The sequence below is a fragment of the Neltuma alba genome, unplaced genomic scaffold, assembly GCF_004799145.2.
Source record: "Neltuma alba isolate B1F8T4 unplaced genomic scaffold, ASM479914v2 tig00012036_pilon, whole genome shotgun sequence".
Lineage (NCBI taxonomy): Eukaryota > Viridiplantae > Streptophyta > Magnoliopsida > Fabales > Fabaceae > Neltuma > Neltuma alba.
In genome coordinates, this window is record NW_021636601.1 from 698,836 (window position 1) to 716,136 (window position 17,301).

The following is a 17,301-nucleotide window of genomic DNA, read 5'->3' on the forward strand; positions in this document are numbered from 1 at the left end:
AGAGTTCTGGAAATTTCCCCCTCTGCTCCTGAAAACGGCAGTCCCCTCCCCCAAGAAGTGGGAAATTTTTGAATATATATTATTATTTTCATTATTGTTAAATGTGCTTCCCTTATTTATTTATTTATTATTATTATTTTTTTAACCTTTACATAGTCAACCAAAAATTTAAATAATGATATGAAATATGCAAATTTAATTATATTTTATTACTACTACTATTACTACCTTCAACAATACCCAATGTTTCTCCCCCGCCCACCTCCCTTTTGGCTATTTTTAATTATTAACTTACTCAACCGGTTAGTTAATTATTGTTGATCTTCTAAAATTCTCAAATTCTTAGGTCATTACATGAAGCAAGGTAAATTAAGAGAACTGTTTCCTTCATGTTTGAATAATTAAAGGAGTGGGCATAAATTTTACTCCTCCTAAAATGCACGTCTCATTTGATATCTCACTAATGTAATGCCTTAAATCACTTCTCCAATCAATATCTTCTTTTTCATCCTCACAATAAGTTCATTGGCAGATAGTGAACAAAGATGGTTCATGTGGCCTAAAGTGATGTTGATGCTGCATTATGTTTTCACTTGACGCTTAGCATAAGCCAAGGAATTCGAAATTGGGCTTGGTGCGCCATGTAATTCAATGTGAAGTAAGCACCCAACATCACATTAGCTTCACATTAAGTTGCAGCACCATCTCTTTTATTTATCTTTTAATGGGCTTAAATTGACAACAACATTGAATGAGAAATTTGCTTTAAAGGCTAAAATAAAATGATAAAACTTTATATGCTTCTTAGAACTAAAAGATCACTTCACTTTAATACATTCTGTAGAGAAACTATGCCATAAGTGTTAGACGAACTTTAAACCATTTTAGAGGACATCTATGAGCAAGAAAATTACAGGTAAGGGTTTCCGAGAGTCAATAACAAGGAAATATGAGGCATCCCAAATTTTTCCATGTAGACACGTACAAGCCGTCCTCCTGCTGAGTGTCCAATCAAGGATAAAGTCGCACCTAATACAAGGTTATTGGTGGGGCGTGGGATTTGTAAATTGGTGATGCACAAAGAAGACATGATGGGGATTCAAATGTTCTGTGATGATGAAAAATGGTAGGGGAGGAAGAGAATGAATAATTGCCATAAATTTCAAGGTCACCGGGACTTGTGTTGGCAGAAAAGTTAATTTTTTGCTGGATAGATTTAAATGGTTGATTGAAGTGTTAATCTTTCCATTCTTGCTGTGTCTGCCCTCTTCTTTTCTCCTCAGTTCTATGACATGCTTGAGAGTTGTGTCATATGAAAGATCACAAAAGATGAATCATTTCAGAATGTTGTTTATATTTTTTTAATAATTATAGTTCAATACATTTTGTTTTACTTTTTTTGTATGTTTTGCAATCACTTGAGCTGTGAAGTTTATGAGAGGATGGTACTAGCCACGGGCGGGTATACTTATCTAGATCTGAAAATAAAATTAAACATGAATAAATGCAGGAATAGAAAGTATCAGGCGTTTGGGTGGGCGAGTGTGTGTGTGTGAGAGATACATGTTTGTATACGTTTAACATACTGCATAAGGCATTCACCATCTAACAGACAAAAGCACCACCCATTTTGTCGAAGCGACCAAAGCATAAAGAGGGAAGTATCTCAAAGGTGTTAAAGCTTAGAAGATAATTTTGAATGCAATGTCCAAAATTGCCAACCAGAAGTTGAAGACACTCAGGGTGACGAGCCGCGATTTGGTTCCACTTCCAAGGCATCTGGTTTACTGAGGGAAATCACTTCCATGTTGAATCATCCTAGTGTATCCACTGACGTGACTATTTGACAGTAGATGAACTATTAATAAAGAAAAAACCTGATACACAAAAAGATGCTCAAGTTCAACTAATCCTCAGAAGAAAACGGTCATAACACAACATGCTACATGGAGATAAAGTACAGTACAAAGACAAGCAGGTGGTGAATATGCTTCGAGAGATCATGGTATAAATAATATGGTTAGATCCTAAATGCGACAACCTCAATAACTAATGTGATAATCATAGTGCATTGCTCTGAATATATATGTCTTTTTATTTTTGAAAGTTTCCTTTACATTGCCAAAATTATAAGACTCAGAGCAGAATGCATACCCATCTTGTCTGGAGCATATATTGACAACCAACAAGAAGATCTCTGAGGTTAATTCTAAATAAAGGTTTTTTAAGCAGAAAGGAGACCCAAAATAAAAATAGAGGAGTAAAATTCATCCTTGGCAGTGATAATGACAGATTGATGAACTTTGTCTCCTGGAAATGACTACCTTAATTCTTGCACCAAAATGCTGTTGTCTTTATTCATCTCATTTTCATCCACAAATTAAAAGCCATCAAAATGCTGTATACTTATAAGTTGGCCCCAACCAATCATGACTTAAGTAAAATTAGCAACTGATGAAAAGAGATAGGATAAAATGACACTATTCCAAGCATATTAGCAACTGCTGAACATGTAATGTTACCTTGCGAGAATGGCTACCAGATTGTAATAAATGGGCTGAACATAAAATGGGCTAATGGCTCTAAAACTGAGACTAATGGACCACAAGATGCGATAATTGGGCTTATGAGGAGTAGACTAACATGGAACAAGCCATTAAGGTATTTAGATGGAGAAAGATGGGAGCTCGTAGCAGTGAAGATTATTATGAAGACTCCTCCCTGCCATTCTTCTTTTTTCCTGCTGGCCATCATTGTCCTTGTGACTGTGGAGTTTCCCTTGTTCCCTTCATGTAGCCTGCAGTTTTTCATCTTAGCTGTTATTGCTTCTGGTCTTCTTCGTCTCTTAGTGTTGTAATTCTCAGACTTGCTGCATACACACACAAAGGACAATAGATTTTGCTTTTGATTCATCTTGCAATTATATCTGTTAAGCTCTTATTATATAGAAAGAGTGATCATAACACAGATGAAGACCCCTCAGCAAGAAGAGGACGAGTAATTCCAAACATGTTTCTTGCTTTTGCTTCAAACTATCTCAAAACACTGCTTTCTCCATTTCTAATATCATAACCAATATGGCCCTGCCTCTACTTTTGGCCACAATTCCATAAGGTTTTTCCACATTTGTAGAGCATTATTCTTTGCAATAGTAGAAAGATATCAATCTTCAATAACAAGTCAAAGAAAGACTAGTTGATTTCTTTTCTTATTTGGTATCCCAAAAAAAGAAGCATAATTCTAACCCTTTTACCTCTCACTCTAGTCTAAGATTTCTTCACTCTATTTGCTTATTTTTATATTTTCTATATCATTAATTTTCATTTTTTGTCAGGATGAGGAAGGAAAAAGGTATATTACACCACATAATTTGTAAAGACCTGAGCCACACAAATGGGACAATATTATTATTTATGTACAACCATGCCTGTAGATAAGTTTTAATTCAAAATGAAATATATTTTCCTCATAAAAAGTGTTGTGGCCCCAAGAAAACTTCAAAGAAAGTGGTGCAGCAAAAACTTCGTAGCCTTTCTAGCTTTGGTAGATTGATATGCCTCTTCCTCCTCCTCCCCGCATTTGCGTTTTGTGCCGGTTAAATTTACAGCTTCAGATGTTGAAGGCTCCATCTGTTTATCAAATGACTCACTGTACATTAAGTATACTGCCATTTTCTTCACAGTGAATCCATTCCCAAAAGCTGCTTTCACCTCCACTTGGTCATTAGGTTCCAGATTTGATATTATTTCTTTCATCTCTGCTTCTTCCAAGGATTTCAGGTTGTCTTCCGTGTAGAGCAAAGTGGTTGCCTTTGTATAATTTATGATCATTAAGCAAATTATACAGGATTCATATGCCTTGTTTTCCAAATCACCTGAGGGGTAATATACAAAACAAATAGTCATCCCTTTTAAAAGATCATGACCATTAACTGGGGGCAATTCAAATTTTACACAAGCTCCTTCACCCTTAAATGTTAGCCAATACGGGTAATTGTCACCAGGAAGAATACAATCATCACTATGCTTTGTAAGATTCAATCCCTGCACAGTAACAGAAAAACATAACTTCTAATTTAACTATATAATATGCACGCAAAATTCTTTTTAAAAAAATCCAAATAGAGAGAACCTGTGAAACCCTCTTTGAAAGTGTACAAAAGACTTGAGAATTCTTTCCAATTTGAATTAAAAGATGCTCCAAGCATTTTTTAATTGTCGAGATGTCCGTGCAATTTGTAGCACGGAAGGAATCTAGAATCTCCAATCTATCTTTCAACAAAAGACTCTGTTGCTTTCGTACACTGCTAGGGACTGTTGAAGAAACGGGGATGCTATTTAGCATATTCGACAAAATTGATGATGGCATGCCCATATTTGTCATAGCATGAGGTAGTGGATTATTTGTTGGGGACATCCAAGATTGGAAGAGAGAAGGAATCACACAACGTGCTAATCCTTCATGACCATAAACAGATAGATTTAAAATGCTTTTTAATCTCACCAAAGAGTAAGGCACTTGTTTTATTGTAGGAGCAATTAGAGTTGTCAAAGATTCCATTTGCTCTATGTCCTCCTCAAGCTTTTCAATATTCAAACAACCATAAAGAATGAGAGTTTTTAAGCATTTTAATCTATAAATGTTTCTTGGGAGGCTATGAAGGCCAACACAATCCTCCAAATCTAGTAGAAAAAGTTTATGAAGATGCCCAATAGAATCATGTAGCATGGACAGACTTGGACAGTCTTTGAGGATCAACTTCTCAAGATTTGGTAGTTTTGAAAAATCAGGAGTTTGTTTCAAGTGAGGAGAGTGACTTAGATTGAGGATTTTCAACATCTTCAATATCTGCAACGAAAACATATTTCAAAGGGGAATTAAAGGAACATCCTGAGAAATTTAAATAATACAACACATGGAAACAATATGTAAAATCCTTCACCTAAACTGAAGACTCTCAAGTGCAAACATTGTTTTCAATCAATTGAAAACTAACTCTTCAAAGAAAAAACATACTATATATCAATTACTTAATCTAGAAAAAGTAACACATATTTCAAAATAAAGCGAATTTGAATTAAAGAAAATCTAGTAGCTTGATTCTTCAATAATAGGAATGGAACATGGGGAAAAAATCTAAGATAAAGAACTATCCAGAAGGCTGTAAACGATGAAAAATAGAGTAATATATTTACAAGCCTCAAGTCCCTGTTTTATTTTCCACATATCCATAAACTTGGAAGCTAAAATCAACAAATTAACTAAGCTTCTTGAGTCAAATACTGGCAAAAAAAAAAATTATTACGATAAATTATTTACCATAATGCTGCAAATTTGAAGTATTTTGGTAATTTTCAGAGAAACTAGGTTTTCTATCATATAGCAGTTTGGCTTTTTTCCCCTCTTATATTTCAATTTTATTTTGATAGCTGTGGCTCAAAAAGCCAACAAACTAAGTATAAATTTACATACCTGAGATTCCTTCCACACTTTTTTGAGACTGCTATTTTTTAAGTCAATAGCAACTACTTTCTTTTGATAAAAGTTGCTAGGAATGTATTTTAAGGGAAAGCCATGCCAACAAAGCCACTTGAGATTTTTACTGATATATGTGTAGTCTCCTTTAAGCTGTACATTATCAAGATGAAGCAATCTGAGTCTCTTCATCATCTTAAATGCTTTTGTTTCAAAATGCATCTTTTTACTTGGTGACAACTTCAAAGATAGTCCTTCTATAGCCTTTGTTCCCTGAAAAAATAAAAACATATTGAAATCAAGGTGTTCACTTGTGTTATTTGTTTGGCGAAACGCAAAATAGAAACATTTATGTCATAGTCATGCTCATAAAGAATGTGACTACAAAATGAGTTTTAAACATTGGATATAAAAGTTCCTACCGAGGATTCTGATAATACAGCTCGTGCTTCCTTATAAAACCATAACCTGCTTTTCTTTCCAACCTCCTTTTGAGATTGTTCACGAAGTATTTCTCTTCCCATGTCTCGCAGCAAATCATGCATAACAAGCTTGTTCTTCTCATCAATGGTTACAAGACTTCGCTCCAAAAGCCTTTTGATTCCAATGTCAGCATAAAATCCACAGCCATTTAATATGTGTGTCATTTCAGTTTTGTCCATCCCAATAAAGAAGCAACATATATCGAGGAATATTTCTCTCTCCAAATCATCTAAACCATCATAGCTTATTTTTAGCTTCTTGTGTATCTTTCTGTCGGGAATTCTTTTAAGTTTGCTCAATGTGCTCTTCCATTCCTCCACTTCTTTGCCAAATAAATAAGAGCCTAGGACCTCAAGAGCCAATGGAAGTCCCCCACAGTATGCAACTATATCTCTTGAAAGGTGAATGAAATCATCCTTGGGACTTTCTTGTTTAAATGCATGCCAGTTAAAAAGCTCAGAAGATTCCCCGTCATCCAAATTCTTCATCATATAAACACAACAATCCTTTTTAGGGAGTAAACTTTGATTTCTAGTTGTGATGATTATTATACTTCCTGGTTTAAACCAGTCACCACTTCCAACTAAAGCTTTTAGTTGGGCCAGCTTATCCACATTATCAAGCACAACCAACGCCTTTTTATGTCTAAGTCTATCTTTCAAAGTGATCATTCCTGATTCAATGCTGTCTATCTTCATTTTTGTTGGCTTGCATATTTCAGAAAGAAGTTTGTTTTGTAAGTCCTCTTTACCATTTTTTTGACGCCAAACTTTTCTGATATTTGGAAGGTAACTTCTACTCTCAAAACTGGGACCAATTTCATTATAGATGGCTTTGGTAATAGTTGTTTTGCCGGCGCCCCCCATTCCCCATATCCCTAATATGACAGTATCTTCAGATGAATGGTTTTGGAGCATTGCAATCACTTCACGTACACGATTATCTACTCCTACTGGGTGCTCAGCCACAAATAAGTCTTTCTTGTCCAATATATCACAAACTTGCCCAACAATATCTTTAACATAATCACTCTCGTCCCTGCAAATCATATAAGCATAATAGGAAATGTGTATTAGATATATTAACATGTACTATTACAAATAAATAAATTCAATAGTTTGAAAGCTATATGTTGTGTTTGGAGTAAAGTAGATATTACGAATAAACACTCATTATTTCATTGCAAAACAAAATTCAGTTCACTGTGAGCACATTAATTTATTATAAGAATCAATATCACACTTGTCTACATGATTTAAAGAAGCAGAGAGAAGTTGGAAGAAACGAGAAAAAGCAATTTAAACTTGTGATTTCATTCAATGATAAGGCATCCACACAAGAGCTTATAGGGCGTATTATTTGTAGAGGGCTCTAAAACTTTCCTTAAGTAATTAAAACAAATCTCAGTAAAGTCGACTTTAGCATAAAATAATTTGAAAATATCACATTTATTAAAATAAATCAAAGATAACAAAATCATTTCTTGTTCTTCAAAAATCTGTCAAACGATCAAGTATTCTTTAAATAATTTCTTTTCCTTCTTGATCAATAAGTTCTTCGTATATATAAAATTGGAAATGGTGATTGGCTTAAGGCTTCATGTAATGCCTAAACCCACTTATAATCTTGCTTAAAGAAGGCTTCATTTTGCAGTAAGAATCCGTTCACGCAAATATGGTCAATTAGTTACAATATAAATAATTCAGAAGTCAAAAAAACAAAAATTAATTGGAATGAAGCATAACTAATGATGCCGCATATATCTTGTGCTCAGTTGGTTCTACAATAATGAGCCACGCATGATTGTGAGGGCTGGCATAGCACCACTATTATAAGTTTGATAAAATATTCAAAGAAATTGCGAGTAGAAGAATACATTTGCTAAATTATGCCAGAGAATTTTACAATATATGCAACTTTTAAAATGGTGCCACGCAGGGAAGAAATAAAAGTGAGTCATGTTCCAATTAAAAATAGATGGTGAAATTCCTGCAAATAATATAAACACATATTAGGATCCCGTTTGGTACAAAACATTGAAAATGAGGAATGGGTACTGAGATTGCAATTAAGAAAAATTATTAAAATAATATTTAGCATGGATAGTTGCTTGTTGCATGGGATTAAGCAAACCTATTGAGGTGGGATTGGAGAATACTACCTCTTTCCATAGTATTCTGTAATCCTACAAACATTAGTTTATCTAATCCCATGTAACAAGTAATCTCTCATACTAAATATTTCTTTAATAATTTTTTCCAACTCCAATCTCAATCCCTATCCCTCATTTTCAATGCTTCGTACCAAACGTGACCTAAGTGTCTCAATTAAAAGTAAATAAAGAGTGAAAAAAGAATTACCTGGAACTATGTACAACCGTCCCTTTAAGATTTCCAGCACCATCAAGGGCTTTCCTCCACTCCAAAACTAGATATTTTGATGGTGACTTCTTTTGTACAAGATCGTTAAATGCTTCTCCAAAATTGGAAGTTTGATGACGAATTTGTTTTGGACTAACATGGTAAAACACAGGTAGAACTGTCCTATTATTTGTTTCATAAAGCTCCATGATCATTGACAATTCCTCCAAACACCATTTAGATCCACCATATTCCTCAGAGAAGATGATGATTGCAATTTTTGAACTTCCAATTGCTTGCAAAAGTTCTGTTTTTATATGCTTTCCTTCCGGAAGCTCAACATCATCTTTGAAAACAATTACACCAGCATTACATAGAGCTGTATGGAGATGTGAAGTAAAATTTTTCCGAGTGTCTTCACCTCTAAAACTCAAGAACACCTCATACCTGTAAGCTGAATATTATATATATTTTAAAATACAGAATATTAGTAAATTAAATTGCTGTTCAAATTAATATAATCAAAATATTACTATGACATAAACAAGTTTATAATATAAGATTATAAAATATCAGAAATGTTATGGAAAATAATATTAATTATCATTGCGACATGCGTGTACGTGAAACACATAATGCGTCCTCACAAAACAATAACGTACCGTAATTTTCAAGCTCGTCTCGTGGAGTTTCACATATTATTTGTCTTCCTATGAGCTGCAACAGATTATGCATTCTAAGTTTGTTGTCGTCGTCAATGGTTACAAGGCTTTGATCCATCAGGGCTATTATTCCGATGCGAGCTTTACATCCACGGCCATCCAACTTACGCACCACATCATGCATGGGCTCTCCAATGTAAAATAAAACTATATTAAGAAATATTTCTCTCTCTTCACCATTCAAGGAGTAGTCAATGCTATCGCGTAGTTCCTCGCCTATGTCATCAGGTAGATCTCTATTCATCTTCCACAATATGGATTTCCATTCATTCGGTTGCTCCCCGTACAGTGAAAAATGGACAATGGCTTCAAGAGCCAGTGGTAGTCCCTCAACAAAAGCAACCACTTCTTCGCAAACATTGATGAAGTCTTCTTTAGGGGATGCTTGTTGAAATGCGTGCCAACTGAGAAGTTCAAGAGACTCTTCCTTACTCAAAAGTTTCATGCGATATGTGTCATCCACTTTAAAGTCATTAAATAGACGTGAATCTCTAGTTGTAATGATAATTATACTCCCTTCACCAAATTGCTCACGACTTCCACATAAAGTATTCAGTTGCTCCAGCTTATCCACATTGTCAAGCACAAGAAGTACCTTCTTACGGCAAGGTCTTTCATTCAAGTCGAGGCTTCCTGATTCAGTTGCTTCAAATATTTCTGAAACAAGGTCGAATTTCCTCACCCATTCATTCCTGACATTTGGAAGAAAACATGTGCCCTCGAATTCGTACTGAATGTGGTTAAAGATAGCTTTGGCAATAGTTGTTTTGCCTATACCCGGCATTCCCCATATCCCTATGGAGACAACATCTTTTGTTTTAAGGTTATGAAGCATTGTAATCACATCCTGAGCACGAGAATCCACTCCAACAGGGAACATCTTATCATCAAAACGCTTCAATAAATGATCAACAAGACCGACAATAGGCTCAATATCCTTATCATATAGAGAGCTGTAAATTATGAAAAAAGAATAGCAGACAAGGGAGCACTGATTGATTAGCATGACTACAAATAATAAAGAAGGATAATGCGGTATTAGGAGTGACACATATATTTCCATCAAGAAATTCAACACAGAATAGCGTTGTTAATTTTATCATATTCTTGCCTTCGCCGAATTAAAATAATACAAGTCAATTCCTAAAATCATAGTTCTATATATGTTAATCGGGTTACATAAATTATAAGACTCCACTGCATAGCATGAATAGAAGGGAATTATGCGTCTCCTGCGTCCTAAATTTGTTGTCTGTTAAAAGTTTGTCGCATTAATTGTGATACTAGACTATGTGCTATAGGTTTTAACTTCAAAACATTTATAGGAAAAAAAAAATTTTATATGAGTAGGGAGTATATATGTTAAAGCCTAACATAAAGGCTTTATATAATAATAAATATTATTAAGAATTAATATCAAGCTTATCTTTCAATAACTAACTAGAAATTTTTTTTCCCGATGCAGGGAGTACTATATTACTATATTTGATTAGATTTGAAATTCTTATATATTGCATTATTTTAAGTAGCTGAATATTCACTTAATTATTTATTTCTCTAATTAAGCCTTCAACTGAATTATTATTTAATTATGATTCTTTCCATTTAATCCAATATATTCAAATACCGATTAAGATATTATTAAAATTCAAAATTAATTACTAATTTTTTCATTTGAGCCTCCAATTAAAATCCTAATTAATAATAATGCTCCCTATTTAATTCAATATATTCAAATGTCAATTAAGATATCATTCAAATATGAAATTAATTATTGCTTTTTCCATTTAAGCCTCCAATTGAAGCCTCATTTGATTATAATCTTCCCTATTTAATACAACATATTCAAATCCCAATCAATATATTATTCAAATCCCATTAATTGCATATATTCGGATCTATAATGTTATACCCAACCGATTTTCTTTTGTTTTTTTTTTGTCATATACCCAACCCATTTTCAAACGAATCGGATATTATAAGATTTCAAGAATATAGTTAATAGTTAATAGTTGATGATTGATTGATTGTTATGGATTGCCAAAAAAGCCATACTACTCTCACACACACGCACAGAATATATTAGCAAAATTGAAAATAAATAGAATACAAAACAAAAGGAAAAATAAATTACCCAGACTTGAGGTGAGCAGAAACATCCAGCCCAGCGGACTTGAGGTTGAAGCGAGCAGACTCATCAATTCTAGCAACGTACCGTCTAAATTCAGAGTGAGCTCTCTCCCACCGTGAAACTTCCTCTTCAGTGGGTGAAACATTTTGTATGAGACCTTGAAATGCTTCTTTGAAACTAGATTCTTGATTCCAAACTTTAGACAGACCCACGTCACAGAATATGGGAAAAACTACATGATAATATGGCATGCGAAACTTCATGATTTTTGTGAGTTCCTCGAGGCACATTCTAGAACTAACATAGTCTTCAGATAAGATGATGAAGAACATTTTACGACATCGGACACTCTGCAATAGTTCAATTGATATATCCTCTTTGAAAACAGAATATCCCTTTTCCCTCAGAGATGAATAGAGACGGGAAGGGAAAGATTCTGGAGTCTCTTCGCCTCTACTAAAACTCAAGAACACTTCATATCCATTGCCTACAATATTTTAAATTACAAAAACACAGGTTAATATTTATCATGAATGACCATAAAAATTTTAAATATATTCAAGAAGAAAAAGATAATTCATTGACCCCCTATACCTTAAAAAATAATAATAAATGTAATGTTTCCTTTTCTTATTTTCCCCCTTTATTTTTCCTTTCTTCTTCCGCTAAACTCTTTTGGGCAAGCAAATGGGAAGTTCACTGGCGTGTTAGGCTTCTATTAAAAAAAAAAAAAAATCAATTTTGACAAAATCAATTTTGATTGGAGATCATGGTTTTGGATGAAAAACCAGGACTTTTCAAAAGTGAAATTTTTATACTTTTTGAAATAGAAAAATCTTTAAGATGGAATTATAGTTTTTTGAAAATATATTTAATCTTATATTTTATAAACATATATACACACACTTATTAATCATTAATCAATTAATTATATAAACATTAAATTTGTCTTACATATGCTGATTCAATTTTCCTAAAAATATTATGGCACTTATATATATATTTGCATATTAATTATTAATTAATTATATTTTTTATATATTACTATGTTGGAAAAATATATTATTTACTGAATTATTGCTTTAAGCAATAATATTTTATGTAATTATCACATTAACTTATATCATTTTTTAGCAATTTGCACATGAAAAAAAAAGTAATTTTAATAATAACCATCTAAACATTTTCATTTGATTAAAATCACTTTTTCATAATATCCATACTTCTATCTCTACTCAAAATAAATTTTTATAACTTTTCTCTAGAATCTATTCTCTAAAAGCTAATCCAAACATCTCCTACAAATCATTTTCACATAGAATTTTGTGTTGGTGTTTAGATAAATCTCAAAACCATGGTTTTCTCAAAACCATGGTTTTGAGAAAACCATCCAAACACCATAGTTTTTTGTTTGTAAAATCACTTTTGTATTGAAAAATATGGTTTTTCATAGGTGCATTTCTTTTTGCTTTTGGAAATATAAAACCATGATTTGGGATATACAGATATATTTAATCTTATGTTTTATAAATAGATGCACACATATATTAATTATATAAATAATAAATTGGTCTTACATATATTTATTCAATTTTTCAAAAATATTATGACAAATGGTGTTTCAAAATTTTTTAGATGAAATTATCATTTTTCTAAAAATATGTTTAATCTTATATTTCATATATATACACAGATTAATTATTAATTAATTATATTCATCACATATCATTTGTTAAAACAAAAATATATTATTTACTAATGTTGTACTTTAAATAAGATTATTAATTAAAATTTGTCTTTTATGTTATTATCACCTTAATCTATGTCTTCTTTAATAATTTGCACTTGAAAAAAAAAAAAGTAATGGTGGTAATAACCATCTAAACATTCTCGTTTTATCAAAATCATATTTTTTACAAAATTTATTCTTTTAAAATATATTCTTAAAATAACTTTTTATCAATGTTTTTTTAGAAGTTATTCTTTAACAGCTAATCCAAACAACCCTAAATACAAAATCAAAGTTTTAGCACTTTTATTTTAGCAAAATCAAGAAATATCTTCCTTTTCCTACCATATCGTTCGTGCATTTTGCTTGAAAAAAGAAGAAAGAAAAATTGTATTAAGATCCCTGCTAAGAGAAATTAATACAATTTTTTTAAAAAAATCATCAAATTAATATAAATTTGAAGTCACAAAATATCTCATGATTCTACCTATTTAATTACTAAACTATCCTTATATTCTTTTCAACTTAATAGGTTTTTTTATCCGTATTTATTAACAACTGTAAAGACAGTCACTAATAATTTAAGATGTAACAATTAACGATCATCATGATAGGTATTAACTACACATTTTCTCAGCGCTTAACAGTAAGCATTGACAACTAAAGAGGCAGTTATAAATAACTTAGAATGAAACAATTAACAATTATCGCAACAAGTATTAATAATATATGTTTTCAGCGCATAACATGGATTTGAAGTTAAATATGCTTATGTGATGTACAAAGAAAATATATTATTAATACCTATCACGATAGTGATTAGTTGTTACATCTTAATTTGTTAATGATTTAGTCAAGACATATTTTAAAAAAAAGAAAGATGAAGACAGTTTCATAATTGAATAAATGAAATCTCTTCCAAACAAATTCCTTAAATTTTCATATCAATTTAATAACTTTAAGAAACTTTTTTATATTTAGTTTTTTTGGATGGAAGTGTAATACAGTTTTCCCAAAGAAGAATCCCACATACATCACCATGCCCTATAACGGACCCACAATGTTTTTTTTGGGGCCAAGGACGAGCACATATCAGTAGTTTTCCTTCAATATTTTGTAAGTTTGAAAAGTAATTTCGTTTGGCCAAAAAAAAAGGTGATTTTGTAATTTAAGAAATCCAAAATATCACGCTAGTGAAAAAAATCCAAAATATTGAAAATTGGATTGATTATTAACCAACAACAGGTCAAGACAATAATTCAAAGTGTCAATCAATCAAATAAGGTCAACTCAATATCACGTTTCAGCTCAAAAAAAAAAAAAACTCAATATCACGTTGGTTATGATTAGAATGATATAATTTAAATAATATGTACAAAAATATTTATATAGAGAAAAATTCTAATATGCTTTGAGAGTGCCACCTCATCTAGGGTAACATTCAAACAAAAATCCATTGACGGAATGTTTGCGCATAAATTAAATCACTCATGATACAACAAACATGCTCGCATCTAATAGACTGCTATTTCTTAAAAGGTTAAGATGTATCCTACACCTAATCTTATTTTTTAACTACATCTAACATCCTAATTTTTTTATGGTGAATCTAACACTTTGATCTTATTTTTTGATACATTGATGTTATTTTTTTAGTTACATACCAAATCCTAACCGTTTCTTAAAATTCAAAATGACATTATATATATTTCAGATTTGTGGTGTCTGGATACCAAAAAGCACTTAAAAAAGGTGTTTTATAATTAAAATAATTTTTTTCATAAATTAAAATAAAATTTTACTCGTATACTTATCTTTTATATCATAAAATCATTTTTAAAATCATAAGGTTTCACCAAATCAGGAAAAAAAAAAATTAACACAATCAATCTGGTTTATAAAAAAAAAAAAGTTTAATAACAAAAATATAAGTTTGCAGCAAGGGGTAGCTGGAGGGGTCGATTCTGGCTTCGAAATCGGCTTTTGAATGCCAGGTAAGAATTAAAAAAGAAAAAGAGAAAATAAAATATGGATTATTTTTGGGTAGGGACTAATTTCTTTCGTGTCCATCAAGATGTCCATCTTTGATTTCTTTTTGATACCCATCTTTTATTTTTTTGAGCACAAGATATCAAATATCTTCCCACAGAAAGTGATAGGATAAATGGGTTACCTTGCTGGCTCAGAGGCTGATTCATCGGATCCATGAAAACTTCTTTCATTTATCCGCTTCCAAGATACTGGACTCTTGAAACGATCGATCAATCGTGTCTTTCCGAGGAGGAAGAAGAAGAAACTGTTAATTAGGGGGGAAAAAAGTGTAGGTAGAGCAGAAAGTTACCAGTGCATTTGCTAATTGACGATAAAGACCAAAGGAGAGAGAGAGAGATTTAAGGCTTATACAACTTGTGCAGGAGAGTGAATGAAATGAAACAAAGGGTTCCAGAAAGACTTGTGCATGGCAAGAAGAAACGAGGAAGCTTCATTATGCGCCACTGACTTGGCTCCCTTCAAATAATTATTCCCTCTGGTCCACTGTATAAGTTCTTCCAAACAAAAACGTAAATTAAATTAAATTCCGTGCTCAAAGTTGTTCGGTACAACTATGTTTTTCTGGCGAGGTGTTTGGTACAATTACAATGGGCCTATGGAATAGGCGTTCATATCACACGCTATTCGAGAGAGTTTCATGAAATTCTGTTTTTACCCTTCTCATTTTTTTATTTTTTGACCCACCGATGCCATCTCCATAGCATCATCACTGACCTCATCGCACTATAAAAAAATTGACTTTCAGTGACGACAAGTTGTCGCTAAAAAGTCATTGCCGTAACAGCCGTGGTTGAAAATTTTTAGTGGCGACTAAAAAGGTTGCCGATACTTTCAGCAGCGACTTTTAGAAGTTTCAGATGTTGCCGCTAAAAACACTTTCAATATCACCGTTGAAAAGCCTTTTGGCGGCGACAAGAATGTCGCCGCTGAAAGACACTTTTGGCGGCGACATTCATGTCGGATATGATATAAACCGTTCAGATTTTTTTTCCGTGTTCAAAATTTGAACTTACACTCTTTTATTAATTATCATCTCAATTAATATTTTGTTAGTAATTTAATATTCTTAATTAATTGTTTTAAAATAAAAATTATCTTTTGAAAAAAATACTAGTTTACAGATTTTTTTTATTTTCAATTCTGTACCCATTAAAATTATTTTAGACAATAGAAATTAAATTTGTTAATAAATTTGGGTGTTCATCAATTTGGGTGTTCATCAAAAGTAACGAGTATCTAAACTAATTTCTACGACTTGAATATTGGGATAGGAGCATATTAGTATTTTCATGATATAAATATAATATTATAAAAAATATAAAAAAAAATGTGATAAGAAAGTATATAAAAAAAGAAACAGAATAAATAGTTAAAACTAAAATCAGAAAAAATATACTCCTCCGATCCTTAATATAAGACCCATTTAACTAATTTGATTAGATTAAGGAAGTTAGGTAAGTTAGTTAATTATAAGAAATGTGACACGTTTTTCCTAAAATACCATAATTATCTTTTTTAATACCTCATTTTCCTCTTCTACTTGATTATGGTTGAAGGAATATCCATAGGGGTAATTTAGAGAAAATTGATAAATATGAGAAATGGGTCTTATATTTAGGACCAAAACCAACTCACCAATTGGGTCTTATATTAAGGACCGGAGGAGTATTAAATATTAAAATAAATATTAAATTAAAATTTATAAATAAACCACATGTCTTTTCAAATTTAAATTTAAAGTTATAAGTAAGGAGGATGTATATTAAGTAGAATCATCAAGATTTCTACCTTTCACATTTATATAGTATATATTGATTTGTGAGAAGTTGATGAATCCATTAATATTACCTCCGATTTTTAATAGAAAGAAAACTAATATACCTGAAATATCCTTTCGATTCCTGAAATACATTTTTGGTTTTCTTGCTCTGTTTTTCTGCTAGTCATTTCATCATTATCCTCTCTCCAGATTTTCTATACATGAAGAGTAACAAAAAAACATTCATATCCTTCCCTCTTCATCTCTCTCCATGTTTATGTGTCATCTAGAAGGAACCAATAACAAAACAGACATGTATTTTCTGGTGTGGATCTCAGCTATCATATGTATGATAACGACAAATAAATGCGGGGGCTGGCAAGAGCAAAATCGAATCAGCTGGTGAAGGCTCTGAAGTCGCAATCGTCAAGTGAATCAAAAGGGTTCATGGTCGAGCAGGCAAGTGTCCGAGGCAGCAGAGTGACTCGGTCAGGGATGTCAAGTCGGCAGTTGACGGCGACATCACCGGCGAGAAGTGAAGGAGGAAAGAACATGCACATAAGGGAGTCGAGGAATGCCTAGCTGAAGTT

At 32.2% G+C, this 17,301-nt stretch overlaps 2 protein-coding genes across 2 annotated transcripts; both read right to left on the reverse strand.

Annotated features, from left to right (window-relative positions):
* Positions 1–3,497: 3,497 nt before the first annotated feature.
* LOC114721447 (disease resistance protein RPP2B-like) lies at positions 3,498–4,863 on the reverse strand. Its single transcript, XM_028907263.1, has 2 exons — positions 4,132–4,863; positions 3,498–4,043 (listed from the first exon to the last, which is right to left on the reverse strand). The coding sequence occupies exons 1-2, from the start codon at positions 4,861–4,863 to the stop codon at positions 3,498–3,500; spliced, it is 1,278 nt and encodes a 425-aa protein (XP_028763096.1).
* A 1,007-nt stretch (positions 4,864–5,870) lies between these two features.
* On the reverse strand, positions 5,871–16,864 carry LOC114721448 (TMV resistance protein N-like). The gene is made up of 5 exons (XM_028907264.1): positions 16,834–16,864; positions 11,175–11,658; positions 8,981–9,993; positions 8,319–8,664; positions 5,871–6,996 (listed from the first exon to the last, which is right to left on the reverse strand). The coding sequence occupies exons 1-5, from the start codon at positions 16,862–16,864 to the stop codon at positions 5,871–5,873; spliced, it is 3,000 nt and encodes a 999-aa protein (XP_028763097.1).
* Positions 16,865–17,301: the final 437 nt, after the last annotated feature.

Excerpts from the sequence above, each read along its gene's own strand:
- LOC114721447 (XM_028907263.1), bottom strand. The coding sequence starts at position 4,863 with ATGTTTTCGTTGCAGATATTGAAGATGTTGAAAATCCTCAATCTAAGT. Across the intron at positions 4,044-4,131 it reads TTTCAAAGAGGGTTTCACAG|GGATTGAATCTTACAAAGCA; the intron begins GTTCTCTCTATT and ends GTTACTGTGCAG.
- LOC114721448 (XM_028907264.1), bottom strand. The coding sequence starts at position 16,864 with ATGTATTTCAGGAATCGAAAGGATATTTCAG. Across the intron at positions 11,659-16,833 it reads GAATCGAAAGGATATTTCAG|GCAATGGATATGAAGTGTTC; the intron begins GTATATTAGTTT and ends AAAATATTGTAG. Across the intron at positions 6,997-8,318 it reads ACGGTTGTACATAGTTCCAG|GGACGAGAGTGATTATGTTA; the intron begins GTAATTCTTTTT and ends TATGATTTGCAG.